Consider the following 23,649-nt stretch of genomic DNA (forward strand, 5'->3'; position numbering starts at 1 on the left):
TACAAATTATCGCGAGCGTCCGTCTCTGCCCACCGCCGTAGGCCAAGTGGTCGAGGAGTGGGGCGACTGGCCGCGCGCCGCGGATGCCGCCGCCGGCGCACCTATCGCCCGCACATTAAGAGGCGAACATGCCGTCCTACTTGCTCCTCTTGACTATTTATTAGTGTGTTGTTTAAATATAATATTTATAAAGTAGTGTGTATTTCTCCCGATGAGTGCCACTAACAAGCGCCGATTGTTTTGTTAGTAACCTATCTACGTCTTTATTAGTAGTATATCTATGAACTTGATAAACAATCTTTGTATAGCCAGAAATTTTTCGCTTCTTCTCCATATCGAAACACCTTGTGAAGTGGTGGTAGATGCAATTACATTAAAAAAGAATAAAGAACCTATTTTGAATAAAAAATTGATTATATTTTTAAATTGTCTATTTTAAACCAATCGATCTGTATAGATACATTATTTAAAGATAAAATAGAATAAACCATAAAATCTACATATTTTGTATCAGACTTTTAAATTATATATTTATATAATAAATTATTTAGTTAAAATGTACTATAAAATTTCTACGTAAACGGCGCACTAAAACATATCAACAGTTTTGTATATTTTTTACCTTCTGTCCCATTATTTCTTTGTCTTTGACAAGCATGCGGATCAATGGATAAGTGACCATATGTCCTGTTTTGAACGGTACAGTCCCTTTTTTCGATGCTTCGTCCCGTTGTCTCCGAAAAGAACCTCGGGACACAAAATTGGTCCGTTTTCCCAAATAACAGTAATGGTAACTAAATATTAAAATCCATAAATTTAAAATAACAATGTTTTAAAAGCAAATTTCCGCCATCTTGAATTATTAGTAACGTTTAATTAAGTAACTTCTAATTAAATAACAATAAATAGTAAAATTGTGAAAAAAGCATGGGGTGCTCCATTTATCAGTTTTCGAAAAGCGCCCCACACTTTTTCCTCAATTATACTATTTACTGTTCCTTAAATAATCCCTAGATTGAATATTCTTTTCTACTTTTTAGTTGATTTTATCATAATAACGTGTTTTTAGTTTTTAAAACCATATTTTTTCAAATAAAAAGTAGTTGACATAAAAAAATCGATGTCCCGTTTTGACTGAAGTAATCATTGGTCACTATATTCCATGGTCAATATTTACGTTGGCGTACACTTTAAACGCAATGTCAAACACTAGTTGTCTTTTTTTATCACATTGTTCTAATAGCTCTGTCCCTTAGAGAACATTTGTCTAAGTAGTGAAAGGTAAGTAAAATAAAAAACTTGCATGTGTGCTATCAATGGAGTTTCGCTCAAGTTTTCGGTCAAGTTAGTACGGGTATAACCTGTCTATAAGTATAAAATGTCATTGACTTAAGTGCTATTAAATCAATAACACCATATTATTCTTTCGCGGATGGCGCAGCGACTGTCTCAGACGCGTGGGCCAGTCTTACCCAAGCGTTCGCACGGGGAGGTTGTGTCACATGTCAGCGCGCTCCGCTCTCTACACTTTGCGTCAAAGAGTAAACAGTTCAGACAGTGCATTTGGTACAACGCTTGGACGTTTTTAATATAAATATTTTTATTAGTGTGCAAATAACTTTGTAAATATTTAAATTTTATTGTTTTAGTAAGTAGACACCTGAATATACATATTTTTATTAGTGTACAAACTCTTCGTAAATAGTTAATTATAATTAAATATTGTTGTAATTGCGAGTGGACTCTGAATATTTTTGAATATAAGATGCCACTAGCACTAGATCAGCTAGCAAGACAACTGAATGTCCAAATTGCACCCTGTGGGCTTTTTGTAGACGAAGTAATTCAATTTCTTGGAGCCACACCCGATGGCTTGATTGGGGCTGATACTATTGTCGAAATTAAATGCCCTATAACAGCATACAATAAAAATGTCAGAGAAGCTGTAGAGAAAAAGTAAATACCGTTCTATAAAATTAATAAAGGAGATGTTTATAAACCAAACGCACGCTTGGTATTTTAAAATACAGGGACAATTGCATATAACCCTAAGACCAAAAGGTTTGCTTGGCATTTGGATGGGAGAGGAGCGGCCTTTACAGACAGAATTGATTCTCAAAGACGATAATTTCTGGGCGAACGAAATGGAGGAAAAATTGTGCACATTTTATACAGAATGTCTACTTCCAGAACTGGTCGATCCCAGGTTCCCACGAAATATGAAAATAAGAGATCCCCAGTACAAATAAATGACATGAAAAAAAAACAAAAGACTGTAGGAAAAGAAAATGAAGAAGATATACGGAAGTCAAGCTCCAGTAAAAAACCCCAGGAGGAAAATAAAGTACCTGTAAATTAAACTATTATCATAATGTTGAAGAAAAAGGATACAAAAAGATATATGGAAGTCAAACTCTAACCAAAGCAATACAGATGAATCTCTGTATTTAGAATCTACGTTGGTTAGGGATTTAAAATTTAGCGAGTTTTGATTGATTTAACGAAACTGCAGTGTTTCCGCAAAAAGAGAACTATCGTATTCATAGTGATTTGATGTGATTTTTATGCACAGCCGTGAAATCGGGTCATTTTCACGTTGTTATTGATACTCATAATGAAGACAAGAACGTTTAGTGACTTTCTGTTCGTTTAGTGAATTTAAGATTTTTATTTTAGCTTCGTGATGTTTCGTGGAATAGCTAGAACCCTTGTCATCATCCCTATAAAATGGAGAAAATGCCATTTTAACGTTAAAAATGTTAAAATAAACGATAGCTATAGAATGGTACTTTCAAGACTGTTTTTAAACGATCTTAACGAAACGTTCAATAAAGATGTTATTTCCACATTTCAGCTTTTATTAGAATAAGCACAATAAAAAAGTGTACCTTTTAAAAAACGCATATGGCGCATTTGTTGAACCGGTTCCTTTCACTCACTATGCAACCGGCTCCCGGTCACGTCACAGACAAGCGGTATAATTTTTTTCACAAAATAAATTAAAATTTTCCTAATTTTAGTACTTATTTAAAGAAGTAGTTGGTTAGTAATGATTTTTAAAAAATCTCCAATTTCACTTTTACAACAATAACTGTACTTACTAAACAATATTCTACTCAGGAAATAAGCACTGCAAATATTTGAAGTCTGCTTACATTCAATCGTTTTATGATGATAGAAGTCCATAGGTGACAAAAATGCTTCGAACGCATCTGTTTCAAATACTCTTTGACTTTCGGGGGAGTGCGCGTGCGCGCGAGGCAGTAATCGCTGGCCGCTTACTGCCTACCGTGTCGTGTTCGATTCTCAAGGACGTTGGGCTATCATTTCGCCTTAAATCAAATCGACCAAATTCGTGCCTGACCGCGGTCTCATGTGGTCTACCGCAAGCTTTTTGCTTCTTACCTAAGTATACTTTTCCAGCCTGCATAAATCTTTAAAATTATTTTTTTATTTCTTATCAACAGCAAATCCGACTACCGGTTGAGACGGCATGCCTAAAACGTGCGAGCGAGCAAAGACCTTGTTTTCACCTACCTAATTTTATAAATTTATCTGGTTTTCTTTGTAATCCATTATCCACGTTTCGTAACTTTATTAACATCCACGAGTTTACCCCACAACTTTCCAAAGGTTTTTTTTTTTCTTTTTTTTATACCGCTTGGAAGAAGCGGAATTCCAAAGTATGATCTGTTTTAAAGTCCTCGCTAATGGATACGGGCGGCTTCAACAGGATTGTACATGTAAGTTATATATTTTTACTTTGTTGATGTTTTCATGAATTATATTCAATGAGTGAAAGAGAATATTAAAAATACACTAATAAAATGGAATAGTAATAGACTAATATATATTTCAATTATTTACATTGTTTTAAAGTTGCAAGACATGTCGTTGTGTCCAAAATGAGTTAAATGAATGATATTTGATAATAATATATGTTTTTTTTTTTAATATATAATAAAATGTAAATAAATATAAACTAAGCAAAAGTTCCATGTTATGATTCGTTAATCCTTTTTTGGTTATTGACAATATTGTCGATCAGGTTCAGGAATGATTGAATACACGATTCTTTACTCGTAAGGCTAGTGAGGGTGAAAGGTTCAGTATTTAAATTGTTACATGTGAATTCGTGATCTATTCGTTCCTTGCCAAAGATGGGACATTGCATTAATTCATGATCGATTGATTGAATGGTAGTATCATCACATGGACTTTTATCACTGGAGGATATTTTGAATCGGTGTAGATATTGACGATGATATCCATGTCCAGTTAGGATTTGGGTTAGTTGAAACGTTGGTTTAGTGTGTCTGTAAAGGTCTTTAATTTGATTTATACTGGGACACCAAAGACGCGTGTGTGCGTCCTTGGTTTCAGCCCGATATCTATCGTCAGTCAGTCTGTCAGTTTCTAATTTTTGGTTGTATTTGGCAAAGCTTATAGGGAACTTCGCGAAATCAGGGGACGAGTGCAGGCTGGCCGCTGCTTTTGCAGCTTGATCAGCTGCCTCGTTTCCAATGAGCCCGATATGCGACCTTACCCAAGCAAATTTAACTGATCCAGTGAATTGAATATTATTTACTATTTTATGTATTTGCGCAACAAAGGAGTTAGTTGAGTTACGATCTTCTATTTCTAGCAGGGCAGATTTGGAGTCAGAGAGAATGATGACGCTGAAGATACTCTTCGCGACGCAATACTCGCATGCCCGCTGAATGGCCAACAATTCAGCTTGAAACACTGAACAACTGCTATGTAGTTTCAGCTTTTTGCAGTAAGTTGTTCCATCCGGGTAGTACGCCACGAAAGCAGCGCCAACGAGAGAATCGTGTTTACTGCCGTCAGTGTATATCCTTATGATATCCAACGGCACCCTCTCGTCGAGTTTTTCCTGACTACCGATGCTGTCAAATGTGATGGTAATTCTCCTGGATGGGTGTAAAAGATGAGATGGGTGAGCAGGTCTATCGCAAGTAATGTCGTCAGGTAAAAATTTAGTAATTTCGGTTCTTTTTGCTATTTGTATTTCAGCTGTCTCTTTGATTTTCAGGTCTAATGGTGTGAAGTCAGCAAGAGCAATTGCAGCTGCAGCAGATATGGTTCTGAATCCTTTAATTGTTTAAAGAGCAAAGCTGCGCTGGAGAGACCGCAAGTTGTTGCAGACTAACTGATACTTCGTTGCGGTCCACCAGATTTCGGCAGCATAAGTCATGATGGGTTCTATGACGTTGTTATAAATGATTGCAACATTCTCGGAGTGTACTCCCCAGGTAGGTCGAACGAATGTACTAAGTTTATGATGAATTTGCTGAGCTTTGGTTATTGTGTTGTTTACGTGATGAATGAATTTTAAGTTTTTGTCTATTGTTATTCCTAAGTATTTGATTTTATTGAGTAATGAAATGCGGCTATTGTTCAGAATTAATTTACATTTAGAGGCTTTCGCAGAAAAGGGGATCGCCTGCGTTTTATCAGCTGCGAACTCGAGTTTAACTTTGCGTCCCCACTCTGTGATGGCTTTTAAAGCGTGATTGGCGTCCGTTTCCAATTCGTTGATGCTTTTCGCTGAAACGATTAAGAGGAGATCATCTGCGTATGCCTGAAGGTGGCAAGATGTTGGAAATTCTGCATTTAACAATTCGTCAAGAATCAAATTCCAGAATATCGGTCCCAGAACCGATCCCTGTATGCATCCACGGGACAAGGATCTGTCAACCGTAGCGTCGGCAAAGTTTTAGAGTAACGGTTCTTATTTTGTAGAGGTTAGATGGGCAGTTGGTTTCATGCAATCTGTTCAGGAGTGCCGGCCACCAAGCATGATCGAAAGCACCTTTGATGTCGAGAGACACTCCGACAGCCAAAAGTCCATCAGCTTTAGCAGTCTTAATTCTGGTTAGCGCTTCAGCTAATGCATCGTTGGTGGATTTCTGCTGTCGGAAACCGTACTGGTGTTCGTTAAGGTTATTTGTAACGTTTAAGTGATGAATGAAAGAAAGAAAGAAAGAAAGAAACATTTATTCGGATAATTGCAACACAAATGAGATACTATAATAGAGAGAGACAAAAAAAATAACAATAACCTAAAACAAAAGAAAAAAAAATAATAAAAAATACGTGTGGCACTCGGAGACTGCCGCGATAAAGCTATTGCATAGCATTTTTTATGCTATGAAAACGCTCAGAAGGAATTCCAGAAATACAATATATTCTTCCATAATCATCAACATTTACATTAATACATCTTTATCCACTATTTTATCATATCTCCATTATATAAGACATTGCAAATATCAGCTGACATTTCATAACTCCAAGCAAGACTGAAAATTCTAAAATATAAAATAGAAAAGTATATAGAAAAGTATAAGTGACATAAAGTATTAACAACCAGCAATATAAATGGATCAATGCGATGTGCCTGTGACATTTGGCCGAATGTTACAGGTACATCGCATTTTTCATTAATAAATGCACTTTGTTTATTCATATTTAAAACACTTTGTACACAAATTATTTGTACCATAAATCATAATGGCGTTTTGATTTTGTGCTGTCAGATCTGTCAGTTGTAATTGTACGTTTAAAAATAACAAACACTCTTTTACGTTATTTTATCAATCCAGAATTAAACATAGCTTATGTTGATAAAACATATTATTTGGATAATATGGTAATATAATTTTGAATTTTATAATGGGAATATAAAATATACTTCACGCAATTTTAAAATTTCTGCACGGATTATAAAAAAAATGTGTATTACTGCCATCTGTGTTCAAGTTGACGAATTAAGGTTATCAAATAAAATAATAAGGAATGTAAAATAATACTTTATTCAATTATATCCATATTTTTCTATTGACAGTCAACAACTCGGTTGCCTGGAGACTTGATATCCAACAGTCCTCCACCGCTATTTTCACTTACACCACCAGGGGCGCCGGCAGCATTTGGCCAAGGTGACGGCGCACCAGTATGCCATTTTCAGTTCTGACTTCATAATGGAGTCTACCTAATCTTCGGATGACGACTCCGAACTCCCATTTAACTCTTGGGTTGGTGTAACTGCGGACTTGTACCTTATCACCTTGTCCGAACTCCTGCGTTGGCGGTGCATTGTAATGTAATCTGGATAGTGGGGCGGATTTCTTAAATAAGGCATGCATATAGGTTCTTACCTCTCTGCCGAACATTAACTGATAAGGTGATAACCCTTTTGTATTAGGTGTACGTCTCAAGCGTGCCTTGACAGTTAACAGTTTATCAAATAAACTTCCGCTCTTGCTGATATAAAAGAACATTCAGGTATTAGCCGATTATTTTTTTTTGTACATTCAAAAATTTAAATTTTAGCTTTGTATATATTTCTTCAAATTCGTACCTGTATTTTATTTCCTCTTCTAAATTTTCTTCTTCTGTAAGCCATTCAATTTTTTCTTGAATCGCGTAGAATTTGTTCAAATTTTCTTGTAAAGAATTCAGTCGTATATTTATTTCTTCAATGTCAATTTTTTCTATTCCCGAAATGTAATTTTCGGTTCGTTTCATTAACCCACGTAATGTGGCTCGTATTTCCTTATTGTTTTTTAGTTCATTCGACATCTCGTCGCCAATATCAAATAAAATAATAAGGAATGTAAAATAATACTTTATTCAATTATATCAAACTAATATATCGATGAATTATATCCATATTTTTCTATTGACAGTCAACAACTCGGTTGCCTGGAGACTTGATAGTTGGATATCAAGTCTCCAGGCAACCGAGTTGTTGAAAGGTGTTACTTATTTTCGTTACGGAATTTCTCGATTCGGTCGCCGCGCTCAAAGCCCGCGATAAAAGCTATGCAATAGCTTAAAACAACAACAAAAGGACAATAAAATGTACAATCAGTTATTACAATAATATGTGTTGCAACGACCACGAAAAGGGGCAAACTCAGCATGTGCCACGTGCAGGTAAACTGCGTCGTGGCTCTGATTTTCAGTTTGCCCCCTGCGTCTGGGCTGCTCGGACGGCTGACTCACACATGCCGTCTGTGCCTTTTTATTTGCTAGTCTTTTTAATCGTTATGATTCATAGAATTTGTGTTATTTGTGAATTGACGAATACTGCGTAAAATGTTAATTATTATAATACAATTTGTAATTAAAGCAATATGGTGAGTATTTCAGATTATCTTTTAGTGTATAAAAATAATAATATTTGAGTAAATCATCCCAAATACCACTTGTTATACCCAGAAAAGTTCAGCAAGCCAGATGGGAATTAAACATGTACCCCCATGTTACGATAACCCAGTGGACCACTACTATCACTAGTACCGCGCCCGAAATATGATAACCTGCTACGATGCCTAAGAGCTATAAATTTTGGGTAAGTAAGGAAAACGAGTCTCCTTGCTATCAGTTTCTCCAAAACTTTTCCAAATATGTCCAGTAATCCTATTGGTCGATATGATGAGATGTCGTTGTAATTAGTTTTATGTGGTTTTGGAATCGTTTTGACGAAAGCATTTTTCCGGGCATCAGGGAAGTAGGTTAGGTGTAAGCAGCGATTCATTATATTTGTGATTGTTTCAGGAAAGGTTTCCATGTATTTTGTACATATGTCGGCAGTCAAATGGTCAGGTCCTGGAGCTTATTGAGGGTTCATGGACTTCATACAATCCCATACTTCTTCCAGCGTGAAATCTGGTTCATTAGGTGTAGCGGGGATTTTTGAAACCTTGAGTCAGAGTCGTTTTTGCATCTCAGTGCAGTCTGGAGTATCTTCAGGGTAGAATTTATCAAGTAAAGCTTTGGCAGATTCATTGCTTGATTTGGTGTATATATTGTTTCCTATGTGTAGTGTGGTTGGCGGAGTTGGCTGAGGTGACTGTTTTAGGAGCCTGTTCGTCAGCGACCACACATCCTTCTTTCCCTGTCTACTGCAGAACATTCTAAAATGCTCGGTTGAAGCTTTAGACAGGGCCAGTCTGTAATTTTCTTTAACTGTGTTCCTTTCCGTTAAAATATGTTCTAATGATTTGTTTGCTTTTTTCAGATCCTGAATCCTGTGGTGAAAGAAGATAACTTTTCGCTTTAGGGCCTCGAAGTCCTCGTTCCACCAAATGATATTCTGTATATTTTTCCCTTTACGTTTTTATTGCAGACTTTATGTATATTTTTTGTTAATGTATTTATGTAATTATCTAATTCTTTAGTGTTTAAGTTCTTTATTTCAGGTGCATCGTGAGCAGAGTTAGCTGTTTCCCGGATGAAGAGCTGCTTCACCAGGTTCCAGTCGGCGGCGGATGTGTTATATCGGTAAGTGGTAAGTGATTTCTTCTGTTTTAATTTCTTTTTATTGAAACTAAGTGTGAATTCTATTGCGTGATGTTCTGTGGTTGGACTTGCATCGTGATTTATTTTCCAATTTTTGATTATAGGTGCAGTAATTCCAGAGGCTATTGTGAGGTCTATGATAGACGTTCTCGGGGTTCCCGAAGTATAGGTCTCAAACGTGGGTTGGTCCCCAACATTGCAGACAACGAGATCATGTGATGCTATGAGATCGAATATTTCGCGACCCCTTTTGTTTGAAATTGATGAACCCCAAACCTGATGCCATCCGTTAAAATCACCGCAGATAAGGGCATGCGACTGATTTATTTGTTGAAGGACAAGATCTAAATGGGAGATTGTATTGCTGTCGTCAGACTTGGGCTCAATGTACACTAGGTAAATCTGTTTGAAGTTGTATGTTATTTGGACAGTACAAACATTTTGTGTGGAACAACTAGTTATCCCGAGAGTGGCCCCTAGGCTAGATTTAACAGCTATAGCAGCTTTGACGCGCGAGTCTGTATTAAATTGGTATAGTTCGTATCCATGTATATTTTTCATTGAGTTACTATTTCCTACATAGGGCTCAGAAATGAAGGCAACGTCGTAATTATTGCTAGTAAAGTATTGTACAAACTCTTTTCCGCTTGCGTAACATCTGCCTAGGTTACACTGGATCAGTTTTAGATCATTTTGGTGTTGTTCCACATCAGCACTGTCCAGACGATACATTACGTTCTGTAGTTGCTATGAGCCATAGTCAATCCTTCCCATGACCCTATGCCTCATAGCATCCCGCACAGGACATCTGTTGGACAGAGCTGAATGTTTGGTGTCTGTGGTGTTGTTAGCTTTTTTGTTATTGCTAGCACAGTTACCGCAGCAGGCCTTATCGGCATTATCCTTTGAAGGGCACTTCTCGGAAGTGTGACCCTCCGCGCCACAATGTGTGCAGGGAGTCTCTTCCCTGGTGCAGAACTTTCTTAAGTGGCCAAACTGCAGGCACTTGGTGCATTGCAACAGTGGTATGAATTCCTCGACGTGGACCTTTTGATGGTCCACGTTGAGCCTCCCCAGCTCAATGATTTTCCTCCATATTTCTGGGGTGTTAAGAAAAACGGCATTATAAAGGTTATCATTGCGGTTACGTCTTTCGAATTTAAATAGTAGGTCGTCTGCGGTTGGTCTTAACAATCCCACCTCCGGGTTCTACTGTACTATCAATCTAGTTAATTCATCGGTGGTCGTCTGTTTCGTGATACCTTTTAATATTATCATTGGTTTGAGTTTGCGCGATGGCTCAGCGCGGATGTGTTAGATGTTTGAATACGTTTTAATGTCTCGTCGCGCTAATCCACCGTGTCAAACTCAACACGGAGTCTATTTTTACCGACCGGTTGGACGCCGGCCGGCGCATGGCTAGTATCCTTGAAGCTAACAGTTTTGCGCCATTGCTCTGCTACCTCCCGCCTGTTTGTCTCCTCCGAGGACGGATAGATGATGATCGAATGCTTTGTTTTAGGTTTAGGTTGTTGGGTGACTGTGGGCGTACTGGGAAGTCCGGAAGAAGCCGCTTGTGCATACGAGGCAGGTACTATTTTAGGAGATACGGGTTTGCTCATATTGGATATCTCTGCCTTGATGGTATCTTCTATGGCGGTTTTAACCTCTCCCAGCATGTTCTTGTGGTCAACAGACACCATCATTTCCCGAGAGAGCGTCTCGATCTCCTTTGCTAACCCGATAACGAGTTTTTTATTCTCGGAGGTAACGCTCTTTCCCGCTGTGATGGCGACAACGATGCGTCTGGACAAATGCTGAATCTGTTTCAGCCTGTCTACGTCGTTCGAGGGCTGTGCGTCGAAAAACGTATCATCTACCACGACTTAAGCTGAACAGAAGTACTCGCCATTTTGGAGATTTTACCAGTATATATGTGTATTAGAAGTGAGTATTAGAAAAAGGGATACCCGGAGTAGAATGAGAATAGCGAACAGAAATCGAACCCGCGATACGAAAAATTTCACTTTCCAAAGGTTGCTCATTTACCACTTACTGGCTGACTCCCTCTCCGGTTTTCACTATTCCTATCCTGGCGCCTCATAAGGATTTATCAAGGTTCAAAAAATAGGATGTCTAAACTATTCAAGGATAATATAAAAATTAAATGATCGATTAAATTTTCTGATTCAAAGACGGGTGTGTTCACCAGTTTTAACGATTCGTATTAAAACAGTATTAATAGTGATAAAGATCCACATAATACACAATCCACTAAAATTTATCTCTTTAAAATATCATGATAAAAGTCCCCTAAAAGTCCAAGAGCTAAATTTGAATTTCGTGCCTACAAATCTGCCATAAACCTTACTTTGTTGTAGCACCGTGGGTTTTTGTACTAGTAGCGCCATCTATTGTCGAGTAGTAAGAAACAGCAACATAACCTCTTCAGCAAAATATTATTTTAAATAAAAAAATATTTTCGAATTTTATTATGTACCATTTCTTTTAGAGTGTGTAAACGATTTATTGTTGTTAGATTTATCGTGGGTTTGTAAGCTACGTTCGCTGTCTGTTGATTAGTTAGCTGCTGTAATCCACTTATTCTTAAACTATTCGAAGTCTCTAATTAGCGCTCCAACAAATGCTCATAAAATGAGACTAATACAACCAAAGTCCAGCTCTCGTCACTTGCATCTTTTGAATCTTTTTAATGATTACATGTAAAGAGGGTTTGAAGCACAGACCTATATCTAAATAGATCCCGCATGTGTACGATTTAGCGTGGTTAAACCTCGAAATAAGGAGGTGGATTCAACTCACTTTGATGAAATGTCATTTAGTCCGAAAGTAACATTTGTTGACATCGGATGTCAATTAACATCAATAAATATGCCGAATTACGCGGTAATAAATTGTACAAATTCCACAAGAAAATATTGCAGCGATAAAGAAAATATTTCCTTTTATGGGACAGTAATATTTTTCTTAAAATATGTATGATTAATTTTATAATCAATTATTAAAAAATTGTTGTGGTTTTACAAAGACAACTAGTAACCGAATGTGTTTTTCATAATTTATAGTACATTGCCAGTTTTGGTTATAAAGCTTATGTATTAAAACCCGCAATGAAAAGTAAAACGATCGATATTTGCTCAAGAAATATTTTGTAACTATTTAACTGAATTGTTATCCGTGTAACGTTTAAGTATTTTTTAATTACATTTTTGTTTAAATTACATGATTATGTTTAGTTATTTTGTTCAAAATACTTACCATTAAATTTACAGGTTTCCAAGTGATGTCAAGGTTAAAGAGAGATGGATTAAAGACCGAGCATAAATATTGGTCCCAATCAAACAAAACTGAATTTGTTCTGCTCATTTTAATGAATTCATTATGGCTGGATCATGGCCAGATAGAAGATTAATTTTTTAGTATAAAAAATCAAATAATTTATAACATAATTATCAAATATGGTATCTCTGAGTTGTCGTGGTCATTTCGGCGGATTTTTTCATGTGTTACGTGATTACGAGTACGCCAACGCAACATCGACGCATATCAATCTAATAGCGATATCTTTACAACTTTGTATAAGGTATTGATGTATCTATGTTTTGTATCAGTAAATTAAATTTATATAAAAAAAATACTTTAATCACTGTAAGGTTTTTTTTTAATTTCCAATGTGTAATTAGAGACATTTTTCTATTTTCTACCACAATTTTGTACAAAATAAGATAAAATTAAAAAAAAAAACATGTTTTTATTTTTTAACCATTTACTCGTATAAAATGGCACGCATTCGTACAACATTCGCAGAGCACTAGTAAAATAAATCTAGTCGATCGATTTCTTGAACATCGATCATTTCTGAATTTTTTTCTGCCCAACTTTTCCTTTTTTTTTAATTTTTTCGAATTTTAGATTTCAAAATCGATTTTTATAGAAGAATCGACACGACTTTTGAATCGATTTTGTATTTGACGGAGAATTCTATATCCATCATCTCTAAAACGTTCTTGGCAAGTGTCAGTCGATCGGAAAAAGTGGCACGCTTGGTTTTCATACAAATAAAGGTACATGTGTCATCTATTTAGATATAGGTCTGTGGTTTGAAGGGATAACAGGTAAAATAAATAACTCCACTTAGATAGGTGTACATTTATTTCAATCCAGTATAATATTACACTTAGTAAAATTAATTTGATTAAGTATATTCATTAAAATTATGTATTAATATTAGGAATCTACTCGATAAAAGTACATTAAGTAGACATCAACCGACAATTAACTTTAATTCCAGACTTTATCTATTCCTGACTTTCGTTCAGACTTTATTTTTTTCCAGTCACATGTAGATCTTATCTTTTTCCGATTTCTTTCCATCTCTACATTAGAGAATTCCTTATAATATAGGTACTTAAATATTAGTTTACTACTTGATATAAGTTAATGTTTAGTAGACATCGACCGACAATATTCCTTCATTCTAGATCTTATATTACCAGCTTCCTTCAGACTTTATATATTTTTTCCTTTCTGTCTTTCCATCGCTACATTAGATAATTACTTTAAACTATCGAATATTTTATATGTTAGACACTTAAACACTAAATATCACCTACATAAAATAAAGTCACATTCTATTTGCGTATTTTTATAAATAAAGTACTTTTAATTTTGTATGAAATTTTGCTTTTTGGTTGGCGGGGATAAAATAATGGACTAAGTATAGTTAACTCAAACACTAAAAGAATTAATCTCAGCAAATTAATCAAAATACCGATCTATCACGCAGTCTCAGATTCTATTTCCGATGAGGCAAAAATCTAATTAAATAATTTCTTTATTTAGACACATATAATCTGGGTATGTGTTTTGTGCACTTATCTTTGTGTGTATTCCATGGCATCCATAGCACATGGCAACCTTGCGGTGTATGCGTGTGAAGAATCTAATAATTTGATAACATATTGAAAATTTTAATGCATCGTTCCGAGAAAGCAGAGAAATTCCAATTATTTCGTATACTAAGTGACCAAATATTGTTCTAATTCAAGACACTTTTATGTATTACATCAGTCAAATAGATCTTATGTAAAGTCAGACCTATAAATATGAATACTCGGAGCAGGTAGCTCGCCGTATGAGGTGCTCCGATGAACGCTCCTCCGAATTTCCAAAGAGATATAGTCTCTAAGGAGTTATTTTGGCCACTTTGTCGTACACTACATGATATTAGCGACACACGGTTAGAAAAATACGAAAATAAAAAGAAGATCAAATATAAAACGGGGCCCGTTACTTATTAATATGAAATTGTTATAACTTCTCCAATAATCGTTTATTCTTCATACAGCTCTAGCAGACATGTTATATTGAGCCCAGGCTATTTGCGTTTTGGAGATCTTGCATCAGGCTTTGCCATCAGAGTTACTATCAATTCATTTTAATAAGTAACGGATAGAAGATAAGTTACAAAAAAATATAACATTACAAAAAATATAATGTAATACGAACTCATTAGAAGTTTCTAATAGAATTTGATTATATAGGCGATCTTAAAGGTAGTACCTAGAATATAAAAAAAGTGACGGAATTAATTTTCGTACAGTCTTTTAGGATAATTCATAGATTTTAATACTGTTACAAATATAGAATTTAAAAAGACCTAGATGATTTTGAAAGATGAGAAGTGGTAACAGAAATAAATAATAAATGTTGGTCGCATTTTCGAATTTTCTTAAAATCCTCATGTCATCGGATATGTTTGTGCAAAACGTCATTTAAAATGACCTACTAAGCTCTTAGGATCACAATTTTAAGACATTCAGAAAACTATTTTAATAGGCCTCAAACAAAAATAACTACTTGAGCTTGAAGGAATATATAGCTTCGCCATTCATTGCAGACAGACTTAAACTTTTAACATCGAAATATTTTATAAATATTCTTTATAATAATAACTTACCTAAACAAAATGTCATAATATTAAACATCATTTCCTCTTTCCTCTTAATACTTTAATTATACGGGGTCAAAATAAATGTTCTTAAGTGGGTATTTTACACATTAAAAAATGTATTATTGAAAGTAAATAAAGTTAATTCTTGTAAAGTAACAAAATTTTTATTAGATTTTCCTATAAATAACAAAAGTATGGTAAGGTTGCAGTGTCAGTGGTCAGGTTAATCAAAATATAATAAAGAATTTGTTAATTAAATAAAAAAGATCAGAACTCTATTGTTCATTCAAGTTCTGTCAAGATCAAAATAATTAATCTTTTTAACAATCGTAAGATGTTATATCGGATATCTATATTTGTAAGTTAAGGACAGATACGCCCCGGAAAAGTGTTTTTTTACACTTATGATATTATGACCCCGTATAACTGAATAAAACCACAATATATAAATAATAAATACATAACAATAATAATAATAATAACATAATAGAAATTTAAATACATCTACTTATCATAATTTTATCAGATGTATCTTAAACCTAAAACTACTAGTGAAATATGAATGTTAGTTGAGGCCGTATCTGACCGTGGTTGGCTCTGATCCTCACGGTCTGAAACAAGAAATGTAACTATATAAAATCTGAACAAATAAATGCAATAGAATGCAAATATATCTTGTTTGACAATCAATTGTAATTTTGATTTGGTATCAAAAAGCATATTAATCATATCAAAACGTTTAAGAGTCACGATTATGGTCGACTTCGACGATTCGACCGTTGTTCAAACACAAGTTGTATTTGAGTGAAACTTTAAAGAGAATGTAAATAAAATGATGCTTACTGTTCATCTTCATAGCTTAGTGGTGGTCATGTCCCTCTCCGACGTGGTCGTAAGCTTCTTCAGCGCCGGAATCCTCATCGTCTTCGTCCATGAACACTTGGATGTCTGGCATATGTTCCCACCCCTCTCTAAAGTCGACTATTCTGAACACCTCAGACATGTCGTTATGCAGGAAAGCTTTGATCAGTTTTATCAGATGACGTTTATCAGCTCCACCACGCATAACGGCGCACATCAGAAGTGAAAACACTTCTACGTTGAACTGCAATAAAAAATATAGTTAATAATAATTAGTTGCTGTGAGTACAGTACACTGACATTTTGAGTTTTAAATACTCACCATCAAGTTATGCTCCTGCATATTATACATCTCCAACACATGCCACAGGAATGCTTTCACATCTGCTTGGCAACGGAAGATGAACCGCGGGGCCGGGGCCCTTGGATCATTCACAGCGCCAAGGTGTTGCCAAGCACCTACGAGACCAGGGTAGTCTACCGCAAAGAGGTCAAATATTTCGCGCATATCAAATTGAATGTCGTCAAGTTCCACGATGCCTGTATCATTGCTGACATTGCTGTCCTCATCTTCTATGCGTGCTAAGGCATTGCGCCGGTGATGTCCATTGAAAATAGGATGAAGTTCAGCATTGTTGGGCGGAAGATTTCCACCAATATTAAACTGACCCGGACCATCATAATTTATCCCAAATCCACCAGGTCCGCCGATGTTAAAAAAATCATGTTCGTTATTTAGGGCATCTGCTCCGCCCATGTTGAATATATCGGGAACGTCATTGTTTACAACAGCCTCCCCGCCAATATTGTATATATTTGCAATATCGTTGTTCAGTGCGGCTGCCTCGCCGACATTTATTATATGGGCAACCTCATTTTTCATTGCAGCTATTCCGCCAAATTGAAAAAGGTCCGGAACTTCAGTGTTGATCATACCAACTCCTCCAATACTGAAGAGATTTACACTCTCATTCATCATTGCACCTGCCCCAGCAATATTAAACAGAGGAGCGCCATCGTTGCTTACCGGACCCATCTTACTATTATTGAAGATTCCAATATTATCATTGTTGGGCGGACCAGCTCCGCCATTGTTGAGACCAGCGTTATCAATGTTGGGGGGGCCAGCACCTTCGTTTACAGAAGGATCAGCTCCATCGTTATTCATCGGAGCATCCCCACCATTGTCCCTAGAACCATCACCTGCGTTGTTAAACTCATCATCGTTACCCGATGCATTGTTGACGGGGTTATTACCACCATTGTTGCTGGGATCCGGACCCTCAGTATCGGTGTCGCTTTCTTCTTCACTAGTAGTTACACTTTCCTCAGTGTCATCTGAGTCCCGGGAGGAACTGTCATTGGTGGAGGAGTTTTCCTCCACCACCTCATCACGTTTAAATCCTGTGTGTACACCAATCGCATCAAAGAGTGTAGGGATCTCTTCAGGTCTAAGCATGTTAGAATTTTCAGTAGCTGGTTCGCTTTCAGCCGATCGTGCAGCAGTTTGAATACTCGAGAGAGCTTGGATGAGATTCTCTTCCTCAGGTGTTGGAGGAGCAGACTGTCTCCAGGGGGTATTTCCCAAGTTACCAGAGTAGGTAACAACAGTATTGATGTTCGCTAATTCTTTTACCTCCATCTGTTAAAAATAAACAAAATTATTATTGAATTGACATATTTATGCTTAGAATTAGTTTGATATTTGTTACATTAACAATTCATCAAATTGGAACATATGTACACATATATCCCAATTTGTAATATTAATCATAATATATAACTATTGAGTATTGAAAATGTCACTTTTATAACTACTTTAATCTTCCACGTGAAATCTAGACAAATGTAATAAGTACAACATATTATTATGAAACCATTTAAGATCATTGAGATGAAATTGCAGCGTGCGAATATTTAATGCAATAGCTTGACATACAAATGACATTCTAAATTATTTTTAAATCTCATCACAGTAGCGATACGCCTAAGTATGGGTATGAGAAAGAGCGTGCTGGTAGCGAAGCCGACGCGTATACGCCTCAAGTATCTTCCATCCACAGTAGAATTTAATCCTTGTCATTACCAACCAGACTATTCGTTACAAATACTACTTGTCTCTCTATCGCTCTACAGCTTTCGTTGATAGGTACATATTTTTATCAATATACTTCTTTATTATTATTTCCCAGATAGATGGCGCTTGATGTCCTAAAGTACTTATGTATTCGTAATAAGCTTCGATCACTAATAAGAACTAGATACACAATCAGCGACAAAAAAATGACGCGACGAAAAGAGCGCACCCAAATAGACATTTGGGTGCGCTTTTAGGTTAGGTCAGAATGTATAAACCATTTAAATTGTAAAGTCTGTTACTAAACGTACAATTCTTACTATTGCATGCCCACTTGATTTGTTCGGGTAACATGGTGACTCTGTTCTAACTTGAATGGAGACGCTATTGTTTTATATTTTTTTATTTAATTTAATTATTTTTTTTCTTGTTATATAAAAATATTTGTTTTGTATAATAATTAAACATATGCCCGTATTACCTAAAAGGTTAGGCAATGAGTAAATAGTAAATGAGTGAAATTAAATTATTAAGTAAATTATTATTTAATATATTTTATGCTGTCTTTTCATCCAACTGCCGCGGCAATAGTCATAGAATTATTATAATAAAGTCTATTGACGAACGATACACTAAAATAAGATTGCTTAACATAGCCAAAAAAGATACGAAAAAAAAATAAAAATCCATCGAAAAGACTGTTTTCCAATAAACTCACTTTAGTCAAGGGAATTAATGGCACCCTGTTGATTCCGTATTATTTATTTTTACTCGACTGCCAAGGAAGGGTTATGTTTTTAGCACGTATCTTGTATGTATCTTTATAAGAAGACTTTAGCTGCACTGCATTTTATTCCCTCGGATCTAACATACGGCTGGGTGAATTTCGACAATTAAGGTGTCATTATATTCGTCTCAAATATCCTAATGTCCTCAGATTGGAGTCCTCAGGTGTTGGAAAAAAATCTAAATTTAAGAAAAAAATAGTGAAATAGGCGTTTCATTATTTTTATCAAGAAAGCCAAATAAAAGTTTCATAATAGGTATCTGCTTCAAAAACAAATGTTCAAACAATATTATCCTATTTTATCCTCTTAGTGCTCATTCACGCTATATAAAGAACCTATGTGTAAAATTCCAGCACGCTAAAGTTCAGCGGTTTCCCTTTACGTTGGATATATATATATATATATATACAGGGTGAATTTTTAAAACGGGCCTTCAGGGCCAAATCGGAAACTATAAGGATTAGCGAAAAATGCTGAAAGGAGTTACGAGGCCGATTTTGATAAAAACTAAAACTGCATCATTACTTTTTTAAAATAACTTTTCCCCTAACCGGGAATCGAACGAGTTCATTTTGAAAAAAAATACACCCTCTATATTATTCCACTATCTGATAGTGTTGCTTATAGGATCAAAATCTGGAAAGTAATGATAAATGACAAACTAAAGGAAAAGCCTCAATTTTAAGAAAATACATATTTTTTCATATTAATTTGGCAGGTAAGTTCCCGCCATTCATTAATTTGAACATTTTGTGTATTAACATTTTTTTTGGCTCAATGTTTCTAATCATTCGAAATGGACGTTTTGTTTCCCAATAATTTATATTTTTATGTCCGACTTAGCTAAGGTTATTTTTAGGACCAATAAAATAGATTTACTTGCTATGGGCGGAGTTTCGTTTAATACAGATGTAAAGTTGACAATTTGCGAGAATTACTTTTTAGAGTCTAATCCGAGTGATTACTAAAAAAAGAAATATAGAAAATCATATTTAACGTTGAAACGAAGTTGTAAACAACAAACAATAAGAATTTACTATTTAATCAGTTATCTATTTTCATTAAAAAATAAATCCTAAAAGCGGCGGTAACTTATTTGCCAAACTATTACTTTCTCATACTAAACCGTATGTCATAGTCATAACATCGAATAATTAGTTGATTAACCAACAAATTCTTCAATGGTATGACTTATGTCTGTTTCTAAAGAATTACACATAAATCATTTGTTATGTATAATCCTTACGGATTAGTATGCCAATGTATGGAAAAATACGTATTTTCTTCAAAATTTTCCTTTTCCTTTGATTTGTCACATAACATTACTTCCCAGAATTTGATCCTTATAAGCGACACTATCAGATAGTGGAATAATATAGAGGTGTCATTTTTTTCAAAATGAACTCGTTTGATTCCCGGCTAAGGAAAAAAATATTTAAAAAAACTAATGATGCAGTTTTAGTTTTTATCAAAATCGGCCTCGTAACTCCTTTCAGCATTTTTCGCTAATCCTTATAGTTTCGGATTTGGCCCTGAAGGCCCGTTTTAAAAATTCACCCTGTATATATATACAAGGTACAACATAATTCATCATTAATATAATGAATAATAGTAAGGAAGTAGTAAGACTATTTTGAGTTTTATTTTAATAAACATTTGATTCCGATGTTTGATTTCATTATTTACTAGATACATTTACTAAAGGGGTATGGTAATTTTATATATTTGCCGGTAAATGTGATTAATTCGAAAGTTTTTACAACCTTTACCACGAGCTTTGGTAATTATGCATAGTTCCCGGTAATTATACATAATAACCGCACTATCCACATTTACCGTAACATATACATCATATAATATGTGTGTAATCTCCTTTTAATTTCCTTTATTTTGATACCCCACTCCATAGGTTTGGTAACTTTTTTTGAAATATTACTATTTCGCGCCAAAAATCCGCCATTTTGATTTTTTTCTAACACCTATCTAAGGACACTCGGGTCATTGAGACGAATATAATGACACCTTACTTGTCGACATTCATCCAGCCGTTTGTTAGATCCCATCAAATAAATAAAGACAAACATACAAGATACGCGCGAAAAACATAACCCTTCCTTGGCAGTCGGGTAAAAATAATTGAAATAAATGTTGGTTTACTACATACGATATTTCTTTAGTCGGCGGCAATATATTTCGTTGGGTAACGGCGTAAACAGCTTGTTGATTTTTTAATTAAATTACTTGTATTTGGTTATATTTTTATTTTAAACTTATATTTGCATTATAATAAATTGTGTCTTCACATTACTTTCATTAATAAATTATTATTATGTTGATTAAAATTAATTACTTCGACCTAATAAAAATATTAAGTTATAATTTATATTAACCGTATAAAGTAATGACAGTTCGTCTCCACTAATTCCTTGTCCAAGTGACAAACCTGTAAAAGTGATAGCTTATGACAGCTAGCTTATGTCGTAAAAATTTATTGCTTTTGGTAAGCAGTTTTTGAAAAACATCGTTAAATAATAGTGATAAGGTTGATTTTGCATTAATTTTAGATTCTGTCGCTTAGAATTTTATAAACACGTTTGACGCCACGTTTTTAAGTTCATTTTTGTATAGGATTGTGTATCTAGTTCTTATTAGTGATCGAAGGTAATAAGTAATTAAAAATATTAACAAAATAATAACCGTCTTAAGGAATAGCTTATGCTGTACCTACTTTGAAATAAGTTCTAATTTCCAAATATAGTAAGCATGTCCGACTTCTAAGGATTTTAATAATAATAGGCCAAATAAATGCCGTCAACCCTAGGCGTAAATGCAACAGGCTTGCTACGCACACGAGGTGAGCTCATTTGAACATAAGATGGCATCGCTGAAAACACGGTCTGAAATCGATCGATTCACGCCGAGCGAAGCTTCGAGCATTTTAATGCGCACCAAACAAAACATTCCCAAAAATATATCAATCAATAAAATACAAAAGGTCAATCATATATATCGCAGGAGGCACAATTTAGATTATGCGAAAGGCAGAAAACTAACTCTGTACTTCAATACTCTCAACACAAGATTTATGACACTGAGCAAATCGTCAAGCACTTTGTTGGACGACACGAGACAAAGACCCTTAATCAATAATACTCAAACTATAGGGTACACAATTTCAATTTTAATGTTTTCATAAATAACACATATTTTTCACCTGCAACTTAGGACGCGATGCCATATCGGAAGATTCTTCTAAAGAATTCGCGAAAACCTTTGACTGGTATACGAAATTACCCAATCCTCCGGGCGGGCAAGAGCGCGCAAACTCGCATCGATCCGCGGACACAATGGCTGAATTTATTTTAACACCAAAGACGTAGATACCGCGTAATACGTAAAAATATATTGAAATCAGTTAATTAACACAGCACAGCATACACAAACACAAACACAAATTTCAGGATTTTCCGATCAAATTAAATACTCACCTTTTCCATTGTAGCGGTTTTCGCGACGCTCGCGATACACGTCTATCTCTACGGAGCTTCGGACAACGATTGAAGGGGATGGGGTGAAAATCGTTGCAGCCATCTCCCTGCGGGCACATGCGCAAAGTCCTTCGGAAAAGCTCTTCGCGACCCGGAAATCCTATACATTATTCAGATGTAGTTGTGATTTGATATTACAACTAAGAACTTTATTTGTGAAATAAGGTTTTTGGTTTAAAATTGTTGATTTAAAAACAACGATATATAATGAATGGTATAGGTACAAAAACTTTTGCGTAAATAAATAAATTTAAAATAAAATAAAGTTATTAACTTATTATAAATAAAAATATTACTAAAAAGAAAGAAAGTTGATCTTTTATTTTCTACTAAAAACCTATTACTCTCTTTATATTTATACTGTAAATAAATTTCTTTCGAAAAAAGCTTTGGAGAGAAAACAAATAAATATGCGCGTCACCTAGTACCATAGAAAAGAAACTTTTGAAACTGTTACACTAGCGCCATCTCGTATAAAGTAATTCAATGTCGTGAAACAGTTACGTCATACGCTTTAAGGCTGGCCGTATACATTCGTTTTCCTTGTTAGGTTTCCGTATTCGGTTTCTGAATTCGGAAATCTGAATGCTATTTTTTCGTTTAAAATGTTGTAACTGCCAACACATCGTTTTCTGAAGGTAAAAATCCCCGACGTTCGGTCGCATAAAATCATGCGTACGGAGGGTCAGAATGGAAATAAACCGAATGACGTCATTCCGAATGCATCGCTCGCATAGATTTTGTTCGTGTCGCCGCAAACGAACGGAAATTCAATTTTTCTTTTAGATTCAGTCTTAATTTTAAGATAAAACTGACTCTCCATGTTAACGTGCTTTTACGAAAGCGTCACTCAGAGTAGTAGTGGAGGTGTAAAATGCCTAATAAAAAACCGTATGTATGTATGTATGCGGAAGGCTCACGGAAATTCGAATACAAAATCCTGATCAGGAAACCTAAGAAAGAAAACGAATGTATGCGGACAGCCTAAGAGTTACTATACTCTTTGGTCATATAACTGACACCACATTGTCACTTTTATGGCAGCAAGCAAGATGGGACTTCGTACCC

The 23,649-nt window shown here is 35.2% G+C and overlaps 1 protein-coding gene across 2 annotated transcripts; it reads right to left on the reverse strand.

The window, feature by feature from the left end:
- Positions 1 to 13,488: 13,488 nt before the first annotated feature.
- LOC140743306 (uncharacterized) lies at positions 13,489 to 22,664 on the reverse strand. Of its 2 annotated transcripts, none has more exons than XM_073074472.1 (4): positions 22,522 to 22,664; positions 16,491 to 17,810; positions 16,151 to 16,412; positions 13,489 to 15,918 (listed from the first exon to the last, which is right to left on the reverse strand). In XM_073074472.1, exons 1-3 carry the CDS (start codon positions 22,528 to 22,530, stop codon positions 16,167 to 16,169), a joined length of 1,575 nt encoding a protein of 524 aa, XP_072930573.1. In that variant the 5' UTR covers positions 22,531 to 22,664; the 3' UTR covers positions 13,489 to 15,918; positions 16,151 to 16,166. The 2 variants fall into 2 exon arrangements, with proteins under 2 accessions (XP_072930573.1, XP_072930572.1); XM_073074471.1 differs by lacking the exon at positions 22,522 to 22,664 and adding an exon at positions 22,248 to 22,344.
- Positions 22,665 to 23,649: the final 985 nt, after the last annotated feature.

This window comes from Epargyreus clarus, unplaced genomic scaffold, assembly GCF_041222505.1.
Source record: "Epargyreus clarus isolate Ecla_fem2 unplaced genomic scaffold, WU_Ecla_fem_2.2 ptg000007l, whole genome shotgun sequence".
Classification (NCBI taxonomy): domain Eukaryota; kingdom Metazoa; phylum Arthropoda; class Insecta; order Lepidoptera; family Hesperiidae; genus Epargyreus; species Epargyreus clarus.